The 22549-nt window shown below is 35.6% G+C and overlaps 1 protein-coding gene across 3 annotated transcripts in view; it reads left to right on the top strand.

The window, feature by feature from the left end:
* LOC115209962 (serine incorporator 1) overlaps positions 1–22549 on the top strand; it is a 52931-nt gene that overhangs the window by 10145 nt on the left and 20237 nt on the right. For all 3 annotated transcript variants that reach the window (XM_029778609.2, XM_029778608.2, XM_029778610.2), the window contains exons 2-8: positions 7299–7463; positions 8572–8765; positions 10873–10952; positions 11523–11660; positions 13228–13304; positions 15319–15415; positions 21168–21254. In XM_029778609.2, the coding sequence (XP_029634469.1) occupies positions 7299–7463; positions 8572–8765; positions 10873–10952; positions 11523–11660; positions 13228–13304; positions 15319–15415; positions 21168–21254 (838 nt within the window). The remainder of the gene's footprint in view (positions 1–7298; positions 7464–8571; positions 8766–10872; positions 10953–11522; positions 11661–13227; positions 13305–15318; positions 15416–21167; positions 21255–22549) is intronic.

Genomic DNA, 22549 nt, shown 5'->3' with positions numbered 1-22549 from the left:
TAGTTATTAATCAATTTCACCAAGTATTCAGTATGTAAAGGGACCATTTAAGGCGAATTCAAAATATTACATTGTATAAAAGGGCTTAGTAAAATAAATTACTTTGCCACATACTGAACTCATTATATATATATATATATAATACATACATACATACATACAAACAAAGAGAAAGAGAGAGACGTACATATACGTGCATTTTATTTTTTTAGATTTAACAAACGAGTGAAGAGTACTGAACACGTTGTAGAGTATATTTGGCCTCACATACACGCACTCTCTCTCTCTCTCTCATCTACCGTAAATCCTTGAGTATAATACGCAGGGGATTTTAGGGGGATGTACCTCTGAAAAACCTAAACCTTGTGTATAATACCCATCCCTTCTCTAACTTGAGTCAAGGAGGGCTATATAACGTCCTTGGTTTGTAAAAATGTATACGGTAACGTCCTTTATTAGTATTGTATATATAACATAATGCAAATGTGTAGCTTTTTTGTGCATTTTGTTTGAAGAAAACAAAGAAATAGCAGTAATAACATTTAATAAATGTTGCTAACTGCAAGTTATGGATGATTTAAGGTATTTTCGCGCCCGACATCACAAAAATGCGTCTGAATAAATATTGTCGGACAGCAAATGGAGACTCGGACATTGCTTAGAAAATAATTTTCATTTTTAACCTCGTATATTGTACGCACTAGGGATTTTGGCCTTTAAATTTTGGGGAAAAAATGTGCGGATTTATACTCGAGGATTTACGGTATTTGTACTTAGAAATTAGAGAAACAAACTTCCTTAAAGGATAAATATTTTTTTATTGTTATTAGCCGAGTTGCTTCGTGCCGCTGATGTTTGGTTAGTGCATTGGCACGAAAGTCTAGGTCCTTGACCTACTATTAGTTCCTCTATTACACACATACACACGTAGCTACGTGTTTATGCAAAGCGCACACATACCTGTATAACCATTTCTTACGCAGTGCTTCAGTTTTACGGAAAACTTAATTAGCGCGTGATTGAGCAGACTAATTTATAATCATAGGCGTTTTAACCGTGACCATCTCGTTTTCTGTAGTTGTATATCTAGGACTGCATTGTCCAATATCTTAAGACACTAAGTGTGTGATTTAAAGGTTATTTTAGCTAACCACGTAGACGCTCTCTCTCGTCCCAGGTGATTAGCACGTTAGTGACATACATGCTTTTCCAAGAGGTAAATGTGACAATAATGTGTATGATAAAAAAAAAAAGAACAAAACTTGTCACCTTGTATTTACGTACGTTTTCATTTAATTTACACGCATGTAAATCGCCATTTGTTTCGTGTTTACATTAGTCGTGTATATTATTTTCATCCCGAAGATTAAACACGATTTTCTGTGTATATTATCAGTCTATTTGCTGCTCTGATTTCAAATGTAAATACGAAATAAATGAATAAATAAATAATGAGTAAATAAATAAATTAAAAAAAAAATCCAGGTGTCAAAGCCTAGTAGATTCTGCTGGTAGTTCTTTAAATAAAACCAGAGATTCTAATGCATCTTGGGTTTTAACATTTGGTCGGTTGAGAAAAAGATTTTGCGTTGGCTGCAGTTGTCAAAACGTTTCCCCTGTGACTCACAAGTTACGTGTCGAAAAGGTGTTTATTTATAACTCGACTTATAAGTAAATGCTACATAGATATATAGTACCAGATGTAGTCTCTATCTCTGTTCTGTGTTAGTATCTTATGTCTTCAACCCCCTTAGCTAATTTGTTAGCGTAGGAACCTCTATGTGGTCGCTCGACCTGCTAGAAGAAGTAGCAAAATCCCACTTAAATCATTCCCTCTCATCTTATATAAGGATAAGACATTCTTAAAAAGACGGGATAGTCATAGTTGGAATGTTTTTTGATTATAGGTCATTTTGATCAGAGTTAACTTTGGCTTAAACGACATAAACTTGTGCTTGAGAATTTGTTGTTTTGAATAGACAAAAATTGAGCTCAGTTTTGTTTATTGGTATAATTTAAAGCAATGACATCGATCAATTTATAAACATTAGGTATAGAAGTGAGAGGACTCTTCATATCTTTGTGTCTAGTTTTAGGGATTTAATTTTATGCTGTATCCTTAGAGAAAGGGACAGGCTATACGAAACCTGATGTTCATCTGCAGATTGAGAGATGGGAGGAAAATGTCGGTTGGAGAGTATTTAGTAGTGATGTATAAATTTGGTAATGGTGATTGAGAGATGTGGTTCGTATGGAATTTAGGGGGAGAAACACAATAGGATCAATAGTGTTTGGTAATAAGGGTGGGCCTAAGAAGAGTTAGTATCCAACGAAGCTAGTTGAGAGGACTGTGATTATATTTTGTTTAGTTGAATGGGAATGGGGCACATTGTAATGTTTCAAAATAATAAGATTGATCCCTGTAGTGAGATAGAGAGATTGAAGAGGCATATCAAGGGTAACTGATGTAAAAATGAACAAACAAATGATGATGGTTGTGTTCATTGAACTGATATATAAGAAAAAGAATGTATTGTAAATACACAAATGAAAAGTTAAAAAATGTGTAATGTATATTGAGTGCACAAATGGATGAAAGACAGACTCAAAAGGTCCCTAATTCTTCATCAATTATCAACCAGATGGTATTACTCAGTTTCACATCATTAAATAAATAAATAAATGTGTGTTTGTGTATACTGTTACATCTGTTCCTCTTAGAAAATTTGTTCAACTACAAGTGGTGTCATTGCTGCTGTTTTTCCTGTTAATGAGTCAGCCACTGGACTTCAGAGGCATGTGGAATAAAGTATCTCTTATTTGAAAAAAAGCAAAAATAAGTTAGGATTATTGTCAGGAAAGGCATCCTAATGTAAAATGGTGCCTCAACAATACAGTTGGCGAGCTGGCAGAAACGTTAGCACACCAGGCAAAATGCTTAGTGGTATTTTGTCTGCTGTTACGTTCTGAGTTCAAATTCCGCCGGGTCGACTTTACCTTTCATCCTTTCGGGGTCGATAAACTAAGTACCAGTTACGCACTGGGGGTCGATGTAATCAACTTAATCCGTTTGTCTGTCCTTGTTTGTCCCTTCTGTGTTTAGCCCCTTGTGGGTAGTAAAGAAATAGGTATTTCGTCTGTCTATGTTCTGAATTCAAATTCCGCTGAAGTTGACTTTGCCTTTCATTCTTTTGGGGTTGATAAATTAAGTACCAGTTGTGTACTGGGGTCGATCTGATCGACTGGCCCTCTCCCCCCAAATTTCAGGCCTTGTGCCTAGAGTAGAAAAGAATACAGTTTGCCTAACCCATGCTAGCATAGAAAAATGGATGTAAAAATGAACAAGCAAATAATGTTAGTTGTGTTCATTGAATAACTCATCAATGTTAACCACTTTGTGGTGGTGACAGGATATTTGGAATAATGAATTTTGGTTATGTGGGGGATGTAGTGAGATATGCTTAAGAGGATGATTTTAGTCTGTGATGGTTTAGAGATAAAGCTTATGACAGGACTTGACTTGAAGTACAGGGTGGTCTGAAAGTTTTGTAACCACCTGTAAATATTGTTTTAATTTTCAATTATCAAGGAGAGAGTTTCACAAGAGCAATACCAGTTGAAGGATGCTGTTTCAGCAGCCTTTGCACAGCTTCCTAAAATATTGCACAGGACAAGGCGCTGCATCATTTTGTGCCATGAAAATGATGGTGTTGAATCAGACCTTCTTGATGTGTGTCAGTGTCAATGAAAATGAATATACTAAAATCAGTACATGTGTTTGATATTGTTCCTCTATTGTTCTTATTACTTTTCAGTAGGGAGTGACAAGACTTTAGGATTTTACTATAGAATACTTGCCTTGCAAAGCTGGAAGAGAAATGGGTTGTAAAGTATATAGATGTAGTGTGGGTAGTTGAGATAGTGCAGTAGCCTGTGAAGCTGATAGGTGCAGAAACTGTGGCGGGTTTGGCAGAGGCAGGGTTTGGAGGTGAGGATAAGACCAAAAATGTTCAGCGGGTCTTGTGTGTTGGTCAGGGATTTACATAAGAGATAGAACTAGTTGATCATCATTATCATTGAATGTCTGTTTTTCATCCTGGCATAGGTTGAATGGTTTGACAGGAGCTGGCCAGTTGAAGAGCTGCTTGGGCTTCATGTCTGTTTTGTCATGGTTTCTACAGTTGGATGCCCTTCCTAATGCCCAACCACTTTAGAATGGTTTTACACAGCACTGGCATGAGTGCTTTTATGTGGCACCAGCACCCATTAGTCTGCCAGATTAAGATTGCTCAGCTGAAGAGGGATGCAGTGGGAGCATACCTGTATGCAAGGAAAACCATGATTTTAGTTAGTTTGATGTGAATTCTCAAGCACTGCAAACTGCCAGTAGTCTCGATCCCTTATCACCCCTCTGTGAGGTCCAGTGTCTGAAGATCTTTTCTCAACACTTTGTCCCACCTTTTCCTGGGTCTACCCCTTCCACATATTTTCTCCACAAGTATAGATCAGCAATTATTGATGCAACTGTCTTCATTCATATGCATTACATGACTGTACCAGCACAATCTCCTCTTGCATACTACATCTGAATCCTTGTTATATAGAGTAAATAAAGGATTGCAAAATATTTGGTTTCTACACCAGCAACATGAGTGTTTGATGAATGGAAAAGCAAAAAAGTGTTGTGAATAATGCAGATGATTAGGCTGAAGCTTGAATGTGTCTGTTTTTAACATTAAGCAAGAATTTTGAGGATTTAAAAAATTTTTTATTTAAAAAAAATAGTAATCTTTATTCTTTTAGTTGTTTCAGTCATTGGACTATGGTCATGCTGGAACACTTCCTTGAAGGTTTTAGACACTCAAATCCCAGTACTTATTTAGTTTTGTACTTATTCTGTCGGTAGTTTTTGTTGAACTGCTAAGTTAAGGGGACATAAAGCCAGCACTGGTTCTCAAGCAATGAGAAACAAACACAATCACAAAGGTGTGAGCATACATACATTTGCACACACACACACACACACATGTAGATGATGCAAATATGGCCATAGGCACAGACATGGATGTGTAGTTAAAAGGTTTGTTTCACAGTTGCATGTTTTGAGTTTGGTCCCATTGCATGACACCTTGGTCCCTTGGTTGACCAAAGCTTCATGGTTGAATTTGGTGGGTTATCTCTTCCCCAGTACTAGCTGTTGGAAAGGGAAATGCCACAAACGAGAGAGAGAGAAGGATCTTATCTTCCCATCATCATTGTTGGCATTAGGAAGGGCATCCAGCTGTAGAAACACTGCCAGATCAGACTGGAGCCTGGTGCAGCCTTCTGGCTTCCCAGATCCCCGGTCGAGCCGTCCAACCTATGCTAGCATGGAGAACGGACGTTAAACGATGATGATGATGATTATACTGTGACTGGTGACACGCATGTTTGTGTGTACTCCGGTCTTTACGCCATGTGATGATTGTAAATGAGTACCACCATCATACAAGCAATGTTGTTCATTTTCCGGTCTTCTGTGAAAACTTGTCTGGCCATGAGGAAATATTGCCTTGCTTGGAAACTGGTGTAGGTTTGTGAAGAAGGGCATCCAACTGTATAAAACCTGCCTTAACAAAATTCCCTCTGACTCGTGCAAACATGAAAAGTGGAAATTAACGATGATGATGAATACACTGAACTAATTCTTTCTATTTTTGGATAATCTGTTTTCACTAACTTATTTCCTTATACATATATAATAGTTCTCTTTATACAGAGAAATAATACATTACAGGTTTAAAAACCGCTACAGTTCTCAAAGGTTTATATATTTCCTATCATTAAATTTTTTAGTTCTCACAGGCTCTGTTTTTAGAACTGATTTGCTTTGAAGAAAGGTTAATCCCTTATCATTCACATTACTCAGACAAATGTAATGCTTATTTATTCACATTACTTTGAATTAATTAAGCTATGAGATAATTAATTCAAATTAAGCTATGAGATAATTAATTTGAATTAATTATCTCATAGCTTTGAGATTTTGATGATCTGATTGCTTGCTTTTAAAATGACATCATAAAGTAGGTGTGAGAGGCCAGATCTGGCTAGTTTTAATGTAAAATAAGTAGAATATTTGAGCAGGATATGGCCATTTTAAATGCTAAAAAGTTTAAGCAACAAAGTGAAATTTCTAAAAAGATCTTTTAACTGGTCAGTTCACATGATTGACATTTCCCACTTAATGTTTTTCCTTATATTTTGGCTTTACTTTCTGTTAAAGGTGTGATTGGGGCCAATGGAATTAAGATGTTATTACCTGGAATGAGTCATAAATGAACTAGAGCATTTTAGCATGTGTGTGTGGTAAAAACACACACATGCACACAAACAACAACAATGAAAAAGGATACCGAAATCTCCAAATCATTTAACCATTTCATGGTCCTTGTTCTAATGAAATACACTGTATTTCTTCTAAATTTTAAAGTAATCAAAAACAATTGCAGTGTGGAAGGTGTTTATAAGCCAATTAAGAAACATGCAAAAACTGTTACATTCACTTCAACATTTAAATTTAATTTGCCAAAATATTTTCGGCGCTTTGAGACCGCAGCCTGTTCACTGACAAAATTCTGTGTTGCATCTCTTAAAAGTAATTTCTTTAAAGTAATCAAGAATTGGAAAGTAACTGTCGTTATTAAGTTGGTTTTTAGAACAAATTATAGTAAAAAGTTTTGCCATAACATTATGATGGAATGTTTTAATTTAAATATGTATTATAGGATGAGTGGCAGTCTCAGGAAGATAGTGAAAAGGTTAATTCAGAGATCGGCAAATTTTTTTTGTTGATAATTTTTTGACTCCCATCATGTAAATTTCTGAAATAAAATTAAAATGTATTACTAATAAAAAATTTCTTGATTTAAAAACAGCAATTTCTTTGTTCTTTTGAGTCATTATCACTTTTTATTAAGAAATATTTAAAATGAAAGTACTAAATGAAATTGATAAAAAGAACAATAAAATTTCAGTCATATTGATATATGATATTAATATATTTAATATGAAATATGTGTGGATGAATACTAGTCATTGCATTGATATTTGGCTGGAAATTAGTTTTTTCTTTAAATTACTATGCTTTTCTAGATTCAATTTGTATATAATTCAAAGTTCTTAATGCTTAAAATCATGTCAGATGTTTATTGACTCCTTGGATAGCCATATAGACACCCCTAGGAGTCAATATTGACCATGAATTGTTAAATTACTTGAAAAACACCAATCTCTATTTTCCCCATTTTATTTTTCAGTTAGCCTGTTGTTGTGGCAGTGCTGCGTGTTCCCTTTGTTGTTCAGCATGCCCATCTTGCAAAAGTTCTACTGCAAGTCGGATTGGCTATGCACTCATGCTCTTATTCAGTACAATTGTGGCAAGCATTATGCTTATACCAAACTTACGAACAGAACTTGGCAAGGTAAGTCTATTTCATGTTAAATCAGTCTGGTGCCAATCATTTAATCTCACTTTATTTTTTTGTTAATTTTTTTTAAGTTAACTTTAAATAATGCCTACATTTGCTTCTTGGCTGACAAAACCGAGATGCTTCTGAGAAATGTAATTATCAAGTGATACCTTATGTCATTTAGAAATTAACTTTGCCATCACGGAGTGGTCACTACACTCACGGAATGGTTGGCGTTAGGAAGGGCATCCAGCTGTAGAAACACTGCCAGATCAGACTGGGCCTGGTGCAGCCTTCTGGCTTCCCAGACCTCAGTTGAACCGTCCTATCCATGCTAGCATGGAAAGCGGACATTAAACGATGATGATGATGATTCATTATTACAATCATGTTATTTTGAGGTTGATGTAACCAACTGTCCTATCCTTCTCAAAATTGTCAGTCTTGTGCCTAAATAAGAATTGGTGGTGATGGTGGTAGAAGTTTTGATGGGTTTGTAGTCTCAGCTGCTTGATATAGGAGAGAGAGGAGGGGTAGTAGTACCGATTGCAAGATATGTATATAATACAAAGACAGTGAAACTCTCAGAGGAAGGTTGAAGGTTGGTTACTTATGAGGAGAGTGAATCAGAATATATTTCTGGTATTTTGTGGTGGGATGAATGCTTTATGGGCAAGTTAACACTTTAAGCTTTGTACAGTGGTTAAAATTCAAATATCCAAAAAGAGAAAAGAGAGAGAGAACATATCGACCAGGAGGTAGAATATTACATTAAGCAAACAGTAGAGAAATGAATGAATGTAGCAAATTAACGAAGGATATCTTAGCTTCTGATAACAAAGGACATGACATTCATTAAGATAGCACTGAGAATTCAAAGGATTGTGGATATTGTGTCCAACAGAAAAGTAGGCAGGTAGAAGGAAGTCTGATTGAATTATGGGGTGGAAGAACTGGTCAATTTTAGGTAAACAGAATATAGAGGTGATGTGTGGGGGTGTGTCCCCATAAACATATATACAGAGACAGAGTAGTTGTGAGAAAGTTAGATATATTTTAATTGAATTGATATTTCACTGATTGTATTATTACATTTCATTTTTTTATTTCATATTTCCAGATACCAGGGCTTTGTAATAACTTCTTTGGTCCCTCATTGCCTCAAACCAACAGAACAGTGTTTTGTGATGAAGTTGTTGGTTATTTGTCTGTCTATAGAGTTTGCTTTGCAACGACTGCATTTTTTTTCCTATTCAGCATTATTATGATAAATGTAAAATCATCACGTGATCCGAGATCTGGAATTCAAAATGGGTAAGATGCAGCAATTTAGGTTTTTCTTTTTTTAAAATATAATTTTTGCTAATTGCCAATTCTTGTATCCTGTTTATTTGTATAATATTTATGTTTGAAATGTTTGCATATTCTTTTGAGATGGTATTTTAATATTCATATCCAATGGAAAAATGAGTGAGGCACGCTTTGAATGTAGGTGGCACAATATCAGACATTCCATTTGTGATTCTAAGGCAGGTTAAATAACTATAATGATACTTCAGATGACCTTACTGTGAATAGGATTTTTACAGTTAAATAATGGAATTATAAAATGGTGGTGGTAAGAGCAAATGTGCTCATTAAAGTAAGCAGTAATGTGCTGAGGGATACTGTACATTAGGGTGACTTTAGTAAGGTTTTAGGAAAGCCATCCAACTGTAGAAACAAAGCCAAAACAGACTGGAACCTGGTGCAGCTTTCCAACTCTGATCAAACCATCCAACCCATGTCAGCATGGAAAACAGACCTTAAAGGTTTGATGATGATGATGATGGTAACTTGGTAAAATTGGTAGATGGAAATTGTGTGAAAGTCCTTTGAATTCTATTATCATCATCATCATCATCATCACTGCACAGGTTTGACAGATCTTATCCTCTACTTTGTTGTGTATCATAATTGTTACTTTACATCAGTTTTACATCCAAGTTTTGCTACCATGCAGAATTGCACTTCTTTTGCATGTCATACATCCTGCCCCTTCCACTGGGAAACAAAAGCCCTTTGTTGCTAGCCCTAAACTTTAACCACTGGCTGTTACTCTGGCCACTATGTTTTTGGAACACTCACCTCTGTTGCTAATTAGGTCACCTTGGTAACACAAGTGAAGTACTGCTAGGGATTCTTCAAAACATTTGAAAGAATTTATGTTGTGGCTGCCTTACTTAATACTGTACATCTGCTGCATACAAAGTCCTTTCCTTTCAGTCTGCTGTGATCCCACTGCATCCTTTGTGTCCTTGTAGTTTACTTCAGATATATTGTATTGAATTCTATGTACATCTTTTCTGCATATTGAGTCCGGACACTTCCTGGATAGTAGTTGAGATGTCTTTCTTAATAAATATAGAGGTAAAGTTGCTTTCGAGTGTTGGGCCTCACTGAAGCAATGACCAAAACTTTTGGCATTATGTTGTGCTGGAGAAGAAGACCCATCAAGCTGAACAAAATAACAGCCTTGGCAGATACCGGTGTCACGCAAATTGGCACCCATGCCAGTGGCACCCATTACACTCTTGGAGTGGTTGACGTTAGGAAGGGCATCCAGCTCTAGAAAACCATGCCAAATCAGACTAGAGTCTGGTGCAGCCTTCCAGCATGCCAGCTTGGTCAAACTGTCCAACCCATGCCAGCATGGACAATGGACCTTAAATGATGATGATATACATATAAATGCCATCTTCATCACTCTGAATCACTTGCTCTTCAGCAGGCCAATATATGAAGCTGTATTGGACTACCCTCATCTTCCTGTCTTCCAACCCAATATAGTCGAAGTTCACACTGCTCTACTGTGGCCCATCTTTGTTACAGTAGCTGTCAATAAGAAATGTCTCAGATTGTGGTGATCTACCCAGCCATGCCAGCATACAGTGATGATGTTGATGATTATCTATATCAATGGTTCTCAATCACTTTCTATCTAATAGAGACTTTTGATCCTTATTTCACTTGTGTTGACCCCCATAGCCATTCAATACTTAAAAAATACTATTAGAATTTTTATGATTAAATATTATTTAAAACTGCATACAAAATTGTTAAAATATTTTGTGTATTGTAGAAGTATAACCAATTTATTGCACATAAATTTTAACAACAAAATCATATGTGGACCCCCAAGGCTCAAATGGACTTGGTTGAGAACCACTGACCTTTATCAACGAGTTCATTTGTCAAGGTATTGGTGGGGTCATTGTAATTCACCAAAACCCATAGAGATGGCATCCCACAAAGGCCACTGATGAGAGTTGACATTCTGTGTGTAGCATGATATAAGCATATGCTGATGTAGAAACTCATATTTTGTGTGAGTCAGTATTCATACAAATGAATAATATATTGTCTTTTTTTTGCTGTCCAGGTTTTGGTTCTTCAAATTCCTTATCTTGATTGGACTTGGAATTGCTGCTTTTTTCATTCCTCGTGGGGCCTTTGGTCAGGGTAAGTTGTTTTTTTTCTAGATATTAACTTGAATCCTTTTCTTGGTGAGATGTTCAGCCTAAATTTGCTTTTATTATCATAACCTTCATAGTCTTAACTTCCATTTTCCATGTTGGCATGGGTCAGATGGAATTCATTGAGGCAGATTTTCTTTGGCAGGATGCCTTTTCTGTCATCAACCCTCATCTAGTTGAAACTAAGGTACTATTTCCCCATGTCCAACAAACACAGCACAACAGAAGGATGGAAGACTGCAGACATGAGAGACTTTCACAGAAGATTCCAAATGAAGGAAACTGGATAAGACAGTGATGCTCCTATACGAGTGCTTGGCCAACACACACACACACAAACTTCATTTAGTTTCCCCTCTACCAAATATATTCACAGAGGTTTTGACTAGCCCAGTGCTATAATAGAAGACACTTGTCCATGGTACAGTGTTCTGGGACTGAACCGGAAACCAAATGGTTAAGAAATGAACTTCTGAAATACAACCATGCATACACCTATACTTTCTGTTAAAAAGGGAAAGAGTAATTTCTTATTCTTACAATCTTGTTTTGACAGCTTGGATGGGAATTGGTATGGCTGGAGGTCTGCTCTTCATCCTGATACAACTGATCCTTTTGGTAGACTTTGCTCATGGCTGGAATGAGAGCTGGGTTGAAAAATATGAAGAAACAGAGTCCAAATGCTATTACTTCGGTATGACAAACATTTTATTATCATTTTTCGTACTATTTATTAGCAATTTTATAAAACAATAAACCAATCTAAAGTTATGATCACAAAGTAGAAAATGGAGCAGTTTAGCATACATAAATTGATATAATAATGAGCTATGAAACATTTGAACTCATTAGTTTTATTAGGGGTAATGTTGCTTCAGTAGGCTGGTTTGAATAAATGATCAGATTTGGTTGGTGGAAATGTTAAAGGATTAAATTATTAGTTCTCAAACGTATTTGTTTTTTGCTAACCTTTTCTCCAAGTAAACTTAAGTTTCAGTCTCACTTCATCATCATCATTTAATGTCCATTTTCCATGCTGGCATGAATTGGACAGCATGACAAGAGCTGGCTGGAGCTACACTAGGTTCCATTGTCTGTTTTGGCATGATTTCTATATTTGGATGCCCTTCCTAACACCACCCACTTTACAGAGTGTATTGGATGTCTCTTATGTGTCACCAGCACCAGTACTTCTTATGTGACACCAGTACCAGTGCTTTTTACGAGACATGAGCACTGACAAGATCACCAAGTAACTTACTAGACAAAATCCCCTCAGCTGGGAGGTGGGGAACAGTATTGAGGTGGGGTGGCTTTGTGCCAGCTGATGAGAGATTAAAGGTATAGAGGGACAGAGATAGATACCTTGCTGTGGAGTTTCCAAAATAAAATCTTTTACTGGGTGATGGTAATGGTAGTGATATGACCTCCCTAAAAAAACCAAAAAAAATAACTCTAAAATTTCATGATCTCAGAAATATATTCATGAAACAGTAATATTAACATATTTAATGTATGGGGCATTGAAAAGCTAACTCAAAATAAATATGCAGTGATGCAGGGAAAACAATAATAAATGGTGGCTATTTTGTTTTGGTAGAACTTTGGACATGATTCAGTGTTATTATGACCTCATCAGCACAGCATAGACATTACTTTATTTGCCAAAGTAGCGCAAAGAAGAATCACAAAATTGTTTACTGGCTGGATTAACAAATATGTGAAATCTTGAGAAAAGATAATCACTTTTTTAATTAAGCTGATTTTTATTTATTAGAAATCTCTTGGTTGATTGCTAGAACTGTTAGTGTCAAGAAAAATATTTTGTTTTATTTCCTCTGGCTCTTTATGTTCTGAGTTCAGACACTACTGTGATCAACATTGCTTTTTTATTTTAATCAAATTGGGTTTATAAAATAAAGTACCAGTCAAGTACTGGGGTTGATGGGATTAACTAATACCCTCCCCATAAAACTGCTGGCCTTGTGCCAAAATTTGAAACCATTATTACTGTTGTTGTCATTATTATCATTATCACCATCACATCTATTGTTAATTATTTGTAATTTATCAAATTCAGTTTCCTTTTAGAATTTTTCCTTTTAAGCTAACCAGCATTCTTGTCTTAAGATTTAAAAGTAATTGACTGAAATGCCAGTATATGTTTTAATGATCTACTGTAAATTTCTTAATTGATTCATATTTAATCACAGTACATTACTATATACTGTTTCTCATGTTTTCCTCTGTCTTTATTACAGGATTGTTGTTCTTTACTGCACTCTTTTACGTACTCTCCCTTGCGGCTGTGGTACTCTTCTACATCTTCTATGCTGCGGTCAGTAAATTATTTTATATGAAATTTATAAAAAGGAAAATAGCACAGATTGATCTATAGTTAGTGAAATGAGTTCACTTTAACAATTCAGTTAATTAGTTGATATAGTGCAACAATGATTCAATTAATTGGTTGATAATGATTCTGTTAATTAGTTGATATGGTGCAACAATGATTCAGTTAATTAGTTGATAATGATTTGGTCAATTAGTGAATTGGAAGAATCTTTAGAGTGGTGGGTAGAATGCCTTATGATATTTGTTCTGACTCTCATTACTGTGAGTTCAAATCCTACTGAGGACAGCTCAGTTAGTTATATGACTGAAATGGTATTTTTGAGATGGATCCAGAATATTTGAATTTCTTTTTTTTGGTGTGTATAACTTTGATGTCTTCATTTTATTCAGTTTGTTAAATGAATTTGGATGAAACTCTTGACCCATCAGTTATAGCTTTTTAGGTAATATTATATATGATGATATATATATATATATATATTTATTTATTTATTTAGATATATATAGTGTGCCTGTTTGCCAAGCCAGTGGGGTGACATCATTTGAAAGTTATGACAATTTGAGGAAACACATTGTGACCAGTTGTGGATAACAACACTCAGTAGACTGGTTGATGCAGTGTTTATGCCATCATCATCGTTTTACATCCGCTTTCCATGCTGGTATGGGTTGGACAGTTTGACTGAAGACTGGTGAGCCAGAGGCTGCACCAGGTTCAATCTGATCTGGCAAAGTTTCTACAGCTGGATGCCCTTCCTAATGCCAACCACTCCAAGAATGTAGTGGGTGCTTTTACGTGCCAGTAGCACGAGGGCCAGTCAGTGGTTCTGGCAACGACCACACTCAAAAGGTGTTTTCATGTGCTACCTGCATAGGAGCCAGTCCGGCAGCACTGGCAACAACCACGCTTGAATGTTGTTTTTCACATGCCACCAGCACCTGTCCCGGTAAAGCAATGCTGGCAATGATCACGCTCAAATGGTGCTTTTCACATGTAACCGGCACAGGAGCCAATCCATGGCCCTAGCAATGATCATGCTTGGATGTGCTTTTAACGTTCCACTGGCAAGAGTGCCAATCAGGCGGTACTATCATTGACCACGTCAGTGATTTTGATTTGTTTACACTTGCCTCAATAGGTCTTTGCAAGCAAAGTTCATTGTCCAATTAATGAGGGGTACTCATAAGTGGGCTGGTTACATCCCATGTTTGGATGTGCTTCTAATGTTCCACTGGCATGAGTGCCAATCAGGCGGTACTATCATGGGCCACGTCAGCGATTTTGATTTCGCTTACCTCAATAGGTCTTCACAAGCAAGGTTTATTGTCCATTGAATGAGGAGTATTCATAAATGGGCTATGGTCTCACTTGGCTTGTTGGGTCTTCTCAAGCACAGCATATCTCCAAAGGTCCCAGTCACTAGTCATTGCCTTGGTAAGGCCCAATGTTCGAAGGTCGTGCTATATACGCACACACATACATGCACATATGTCTTATATTGTCATCATTACTTTTATGCTGGTGTGGGTTATGATTCAAGTAATTTATTTAGAAATTCTACCCTCTTAGATGTGTTGGGACCATGTGTAGTTGTGTCTTGTATGTTCCATTTTTGGGATGGTTTCTCTAGTTTGACACTCTTCTGGGTCCATGTGTACTGTCTTTTCTCTAATCAGTAAGTATATGTAAAGTATTTTGGAAACAATCTTCTTGAATTTGGACCAGTTTAAAGGCTAAAAACAAATGATGATCTTAACAGTTGGGTAAACTTAAATTTACAAACAGTGTAACTCAAAAGGAATTCAGTAGCATTTTGGGGCTCGACTCACTAAGTCTTGAAGTGCTTCTATCAAGTTACACTATGAAATAAAGGTTTTCTTGACCATTTTCTTTTAAATATGAAAAAGTATTACTATTGATATACTCTGAACTATTACATTTTATCTTTTTGGTTTTATTAGTAAAATAATGTTTGTGTTTTTGTTTCTCCCTCCAGGATTCAGAATGTGTTGCTCATAAATTCTTTATCAGCTTCAATTTGATTCTTTGCATTATTGTGTCCATTATTTCTGTCTTACCAAAAGTGCAAGAAGGTTGGTCTCTTCATCTTTTTTACCTTCGTTGTCATCATCATCATCATCATCTGTGTTAAAATCAAGTTAACTCACATATTAAAATTCATGTGGAACTAAGGATCATCACATTTTTCATTATAAAACAAAACATACCTGAACAGTTTCATAATGGAGATCTTTGTCTTTGCTGTTAATGAAATTAAAACAGTATTCATTGTACCCAGTTTAGAATTCTCTTCATCCAGCTGTATATGCCAGTAATTGTATTGTGCTTTTAAATTGCCCTGATTTGTTTTCTCTTGTTGATAATTTGCTTTGTGTCACAGCTGAGATTGAAGAATCTTCAGTTGTGATACAAAATGAATATCAACAAATGAGAAAAACAAATTGGGACAACTTAATCAGATAGTGGATTGTATGAATAATATAAAACAAGGATAGTCGAGAGCTACTGTTTGAGGTTGCAGAAGAAACTTAGAGCTGCTACTTCAAGCTATATGAGTAATTGAAGCTAATCTAAGAAGTTGATATGAAGGAGAATTGATAAGAATTGCAATATGTATTTAAAAAAAAAACATTAATATACTGGTTGATGCTACCAAGTGTCTGTTGTCTGTCATACATGGGGAGGACATTCTAAATTAATTAGGGGAATTCATGGTTGAATACTTTTTTACAGACACGCACACTCAAATATTTGTCATCATCATGTAATGCCCACTGGGTTGGAGGGTTTTTTTGAGGCAGTGGATGCCCTACATGTTGTCAACCCTATTAGGTACCTCTTATGACATGCATGTATATGCTGTACCTATTTTAAAACTGGAATGCTCATGCTAAATATATACTTCAATGTACATATGTATATTCAAGTTTCAATGGTTAGTACTGCCAACACATTAAAATATTGTGTGTGTGTGTGGCTGAGTATCCCTCGGACATTTGTACATTGTTTCTACTCCTTAGGAAGAATCTACATAGCACAGTATGTGACAAACCTGGTTCTTTGAGTTACAGGTACCATTTAGATTATGGATGATGAATGATGAGATACTTCAGTCCAACTGATGATCTTCTACACAGTTTCTGTTTACTTTATTTCACTCACCTGAGTCTATGGTGGAAAACACTTGTCCAATTTGTGGCACATGCTTTCTATTGTAGCCTTTTGTGTGTGTATGTTTGTTTATATTTGCCACTCACTTATTAAAAAAAATCACAACATGTGTGGTGTTCTCTTGGCATTTCTCCTTTTGTAATGGATTGCCAGCCTGCTTTGTGCTTTTGAAGCTGTCTGGAATAAGAGATCCCCATGCTGGAAAAACAAGTAAACGTTAGCATCAGGAAGGGCATCTGCCTATGAAATAGTGCTTCTATAACATTCATGTAACCCATGCTAGCACAGAATAACAGGCATAAAATGAACCAGAGAATATTTGAGTTAAATCTGAATATAGAAGATATGAAGTTTTGTAATTTTATTCTAGTTGGATCTTGTCAGATTCAGTGCTATTCTGTTATCAATCAGACTGCTTATGTATCAATTGATGATTCAATAAGATTCTCATAGATAAACAGAAGGATAAAAGAAAAATTCTGATGGAATTAAAAAACTTATTTTATCTTAGAAATGAAATAGCATCTATCTATGTCTTGTTTCCACTAGTTGAACATCCATAGCTGAAATTTTGTTTCTGAATGTATCTTGACACCAAGCATTTAAAATAGCTTGTCTTAATCTAAGTATTTTAAATGTGGCTCTACATTTGAAACTGTCTGTGTGTGTAAGTACAACTGAAAACAACTAAGCTGAGTTAAGACATCGATTGTATTACACAGTGAAACATATTTTATCTATTTTATGAAATATAATATTTCGTATTTTATCTGTTTTAGTTATCATATTTCATATTTTATCTATTTTTAATATCAATTTCCATACTTCATATGGACTGGCAGAATTAGATGCACTCGTATTTATTTTTGATATACTGCCCAATCCATACAATAAGATGAAACAAATGTAAAATATTAGTGATGATGATGATGATGACTGTGATATTCATATTTTTAATAATCTTTTCACCTGTTCATCATCTCAATTTCTTGATTTTTACTGTTTATTTTTTTATCAGTTTGCTTTTTCAACATTCAGTTTTTTGTGAAATATTTCTTAACACACTATACAGCTCTTATTGGATTAGATTTCAGGTGGTGAGAGATTAAAATATTTCTTATGTAATTTATGAATCTAGGTAATACTGGGTACTTGCTACTAGTGCATGTAGTATAATCTTCATTTTGTATCTGGATTTTCCATACTGTATGGGTTGGATGGATCTATTCCAATGGAGTATCTTGCCATTTGTTGCAATCTGTGTATGTGTATATGTGTATATATACATACATACATACACACACACACATATATATATATCTATATATATAGATCAATAAATGGTGGGGTTGTGTTGACCGCACGTGGAGAAATGATAAGTAAGGAAAAATTTTTTTAAAAATGCAGAATGCTCAAATGAAAGAAAATTTTAATAAAATGAGAAATTGATAAAATATATAAATATATATTTATTCAACCGGTTTTCGTCATTGTATAACTTGTCAAGAATATTTATGTTTTAAAAAGTTTTTTTGAAAATTCCATGAAGAGTGAGGTAGAGAAAGGAAGTTTGATCAACGAGGAGTTTGCATATTAAGTTGTGTTTGGAATTTTTCAATAAAGAGATTCTCCTTGTTAATTCTCTCCTGTGTGGTGATCCCGTCTTTACATTGGTAGAAGGGGAATATATAGAATTTGGGGTTTAAGTCTTTAGCACATGAGTCTAAGTGGTCACTCAGTGGAATTTGTTGGTATTCCGGGAGATTTATTTGTTCTTTATGCACCGTTACTCGTTTACGTAACGGGAGACTCGTTTGTCCAACATAATTATGTTGGCAACCAGCGCATGTGAGAACGTAGATAAGGTTCTCGGAGGAACAGGAGAAGTTAGTCTTGATTTTAAACTTCGTACCTTGTTTGAAGGTAAATTCAGAGCCTTCAAGTAGAAAGGGGCATACTAAACAACATACATCCCAACATCCAATTCACTATGGAATTAAGCAAACATCATCTCCCATTCCTTGATCTCCTAATTATAAAAACACCTAAGAATGAAATCATAACAGACATCTACCACAAACCTACAGACTCACAACAATACCTCCTCTTTAGTTCATGCCACCCAAAACACACCAAGACAAATATCCCTTTCAATTTAGCTAAAAGGGTATGCACCATTGTCTCGGATCCAAAAACACGAGAAATACGCCTTTACTATTACAACGTCAATATCCCTCCACCCTTATAGAGTATGGAATAAAACGCGCCAAAGAACTAGACAACACCACACTGAAAACCACCCAACCTAACACCACACACAACCTCAAAATACTTCCATACATTTCCACCCACAACCCCAAAAATATCGAAGCATACACCACAATCATACAAAACCTCAGTCTACTGTCAACAGACCCAAAAATGAAAAACATTATAAATACACACAAAATCCTCAAATGCAAAAGGCAACACAAATCTTTAAAAAAACTCTTGACAAATGCCAAACTTCACACACCACATCCACCCCCAACAGTAAAAAAATGTGCACGCTCAAACTGTGGTACCTGCCCCTTTCTACTTGAAGGCTCTGAATTTACCTTCAAACAAGGTACGAAGTTTAAAATCAAGACTAACTTCTCCTGTTCCTCCGAGAACCTTATCTACGTTCTCACATGCGCTGGTTGCCAACATAATTATGTTGGACAAACGAGTCTCCCGTTACGTAAACGAGTAACGGTGCATAAAGAACAAATAAATCTCCCGGAATACCGACAAATTCCACTGAGTGACCACTTAGACTCATGTGCTAAAGACTTAAACCCCAAATTCTATATATTCCCCTTCTACCAATGTAAAGACGGGATCACCACACAAGAGAGAATTAACAAGGAGAATCTCTTTATTGAAAAATTCCAAACACAACTTAATATGCAAACTCCTCGTTGATCAAACTTCCTTTCTCTACCTCACTCTTCATGGAATTTTCAAAAAAACTTTTTAAAACATAAATATTCTTGACAAGTCATACAATGACGAAAACCGGTTGAATAAATATATATTTATATATTTTATCAATTTCTCATTTTATTAAAATTTTCTTTCATTTGAGCATTCTGCATTTTTAAAAAAATTTTTCCTTACTATATATATATATATACACACACATACACATACACACATATATATATAGTTAATCCAAACATGAAAGTACAACAACAATATATATATAATGTAATGTTGGAGTTGACTGGAACTTAGTTTTACTTCTGTGGTATACTGTCTTTAAACCAAAAGTGCCAAGTTTTTCTGTACACGCTTCTCTCCAATGATTCCTCAATTTTGTATGTTTTCCCCTGCTAGCATGGCTTAGATGGGGCGGATTTTAATGACTGGATGCTTTCATGTTGTCAAGTTTTACATGTTTTTGAAATAAAGGATTATTCTTATTCCAGAGGAGTTTGAAAGCACAGAACTAGCAGATGATTTATTTACAGGAAATATCAACATATGCTGCTGGTTGCAGCTCAGCTATAAATGTGAAGTCACCATTTACAGCCATAGTTCAGGCCTGATTATGATTATTTACTCAGTTGTGTACACATCCATATGTGCATACACACACACAAACATGTTTATGCGATGGGCTTCTTTCTATTTCCACCTACCATATTTCTTCTCAAGAGTTTGGTCAGCAAAGAGCTATAGCGGAAGCTACATACCTAAGTTGTTATGCAGTGGGATTGATTGCATTCTGAAATACCTCTTGCTTCTGATTTTCATAATTTAGAATATTGGTATTGACTTCAATGATTAAAAGAATGAAAGAATATGTTTGTGTACCATCATTATTGTTGTTTTAATATCCACTTTTCCGTCCTTCCTATTGCCGACTCTTGTCTATTTTGAAGCAACGTTGTATAACCCTTGTATAAAAGTGGGTGATATCACTTGTGTGATAGTGACATTCATTTATAGCCAGTGCATATCAAGAGAGGACACTGTTTACGAAATCCACTCACCAGGCTTTGGTCAGTCTGGAGCTATAGTAGAAGACACTTGCCTAAGGTGCCATGCAGTGAGATTGAGTCTGAAATGATATGGTTGGGAAGAAAACTTCTTGTGCCATACCTCTGTGTGTGTACATAAGCATGTGTATACACACAAACACATAGACATACATATATGATGGGGTGCTGAAAAGTTCCTAGCTTTGGGTAAAAGCAAATAGAAGAGGATCAGTTAATTATGATTTTATTCAACATATTCCCCACACACATTCACATACTTATTGCAGTGGTCCTTCAGTTTTTATAAACCCTGTAAAAGAACTTGAAAGGTTGGGCCTCCAACCAGCCCTTTTGCAATTCCGAGAATTTTTCAGCAACCCCTCATAATATACTCTTGTCATTCATTCACACATATACAACTCTCTGCTTCAAACCATGCTTTGGTACATAACTATATTCTGTAGTTTGTTTCAGCTAGCTTAGTTAAAAGCTCTTCAGGAGAGCACTAACTTTATATATTAAAGTTTAAAAAAGTATTTATCTATAAATGTTACACTTTGTTTCTATTTTCGTTACAATATATATTACTTGATAAAGACCTTCCATTACAATTCTGCATTGCTAATACTTTCTCAATTATTTTCAGTCCAACCAAGATCTGGTCTCCTTCAGGCATCAGTCATCACGTTTTACTGCATGTATTTGACTTGGTCTGCCATGACCAACAATCCAGGTAAACTTACCTTTCAGTTTTCTTGTTCATAATTTACTCATTCAACCAACTATTTTGGTTCCCCACAAATTTGTGGTCTTCTATAATATAGACAGATTTATTAATTTTGATTATTGTTGTTACCTTTTAGTGGTTTGATTATATAGGTCTAGTTTATTTTAGATCTAACCTGAAGAACAAGGCCCAGTTCATGTTGCAGCCTTCCATGCTGGACAGGACAATGGATAGATACTAGATTAATATGAGCCTCCTCTTCCCAGAAATAAAAATGAGTTTGTGTAGGGCCAACACCCCTATCTAGAAAAAAAGCAAAGTTACAGAAGCATGGACGACAATTCAAAACTGAACAGCACAGTGTTGAGAACAGTGGAGAAAAATCGTCAGTGATTTATGTTCCACAGGGAGTGAAGGGATTAAGTAAGATATAACCAAAGACATTATGGCTATGACCATCCATTTCCCTCCAGATATATATGGAGTGTCTAACATGTCTGTTTTTTAAAAGATGGCTCATGATTATAAAATTAAAACAATTAGCAAAATTATGGTACATGATACCAAGCTAAATTTACTTTTGAGTGATAGCTGGCTGTACTAGTGTACAATTTGAAAGAAGCTTGCTGCTATTTCTAGCTGGCTGAGCAACCATGTAAAGGTTCTATCTATCTTTCTTGTTACTAGAGTGTTAATGTGGCAGAAATGGTAGAATATTTGGTCTTTTAGCCCTTAATATTCTAAATTAAATTTTGAATATATTGACTTTCCCTTTCATTGCTTTATAATTTATGAAATGACTACCTTTAGATACTAAGTTGATTAACTCAATTGTGGCCAATTTTTTAATGAATTTATTCAAGTTAGAAGTTGTTTTGTAGTCACAGTTAGCTTTGTTTGGGCAAATCTGTTATATACCATTGAAATATGTACAATGTAACATTGTTGTTTCATATATTGTCTCTTGGCTGAGAGACATGCAGGGATGCAGTGTGACTATCCCATCATCATTTAACATCACTTGTCCATGCTGGCATGGGTTGGATGGTGTGACCAAAGCTGTGGAGCTGCACCAGACTCCAATCTGATTTGGCATGGTTTCTTAATCAGTATACTCTTTCTAATGCCAACCATTTTACAGAATGTGCTGGGTGCATTTAATGGGCGCTTTTACATGGCACCACCATGAGTGCTTTACACCACCTGAAGGATCAGTCTTAACACTTCTGTTGTGGGGTACTGGTCTTCTTGAGTATGGCCAGGTGCCAAATGTCTCCGTCTTTTGTCTTCTTGCCTGAAAG

This window comes from Octopus sinensis, linkage group LG3, assembly GCF_006345805.1.
Source record: "Octopus sinensis linkage group LG3, ASM634580v1, whole genome shotgun sequence".
Taxonomy (NCBI): Eukaryota; Metazoa; Mollusca; class Cephalopoda; order Octopoda; family Octopodidae; genus Octopus; species Octopus sinensis.
This window is presented reverse-complemented; position numbering and strand designations above follow the sequence as displayed.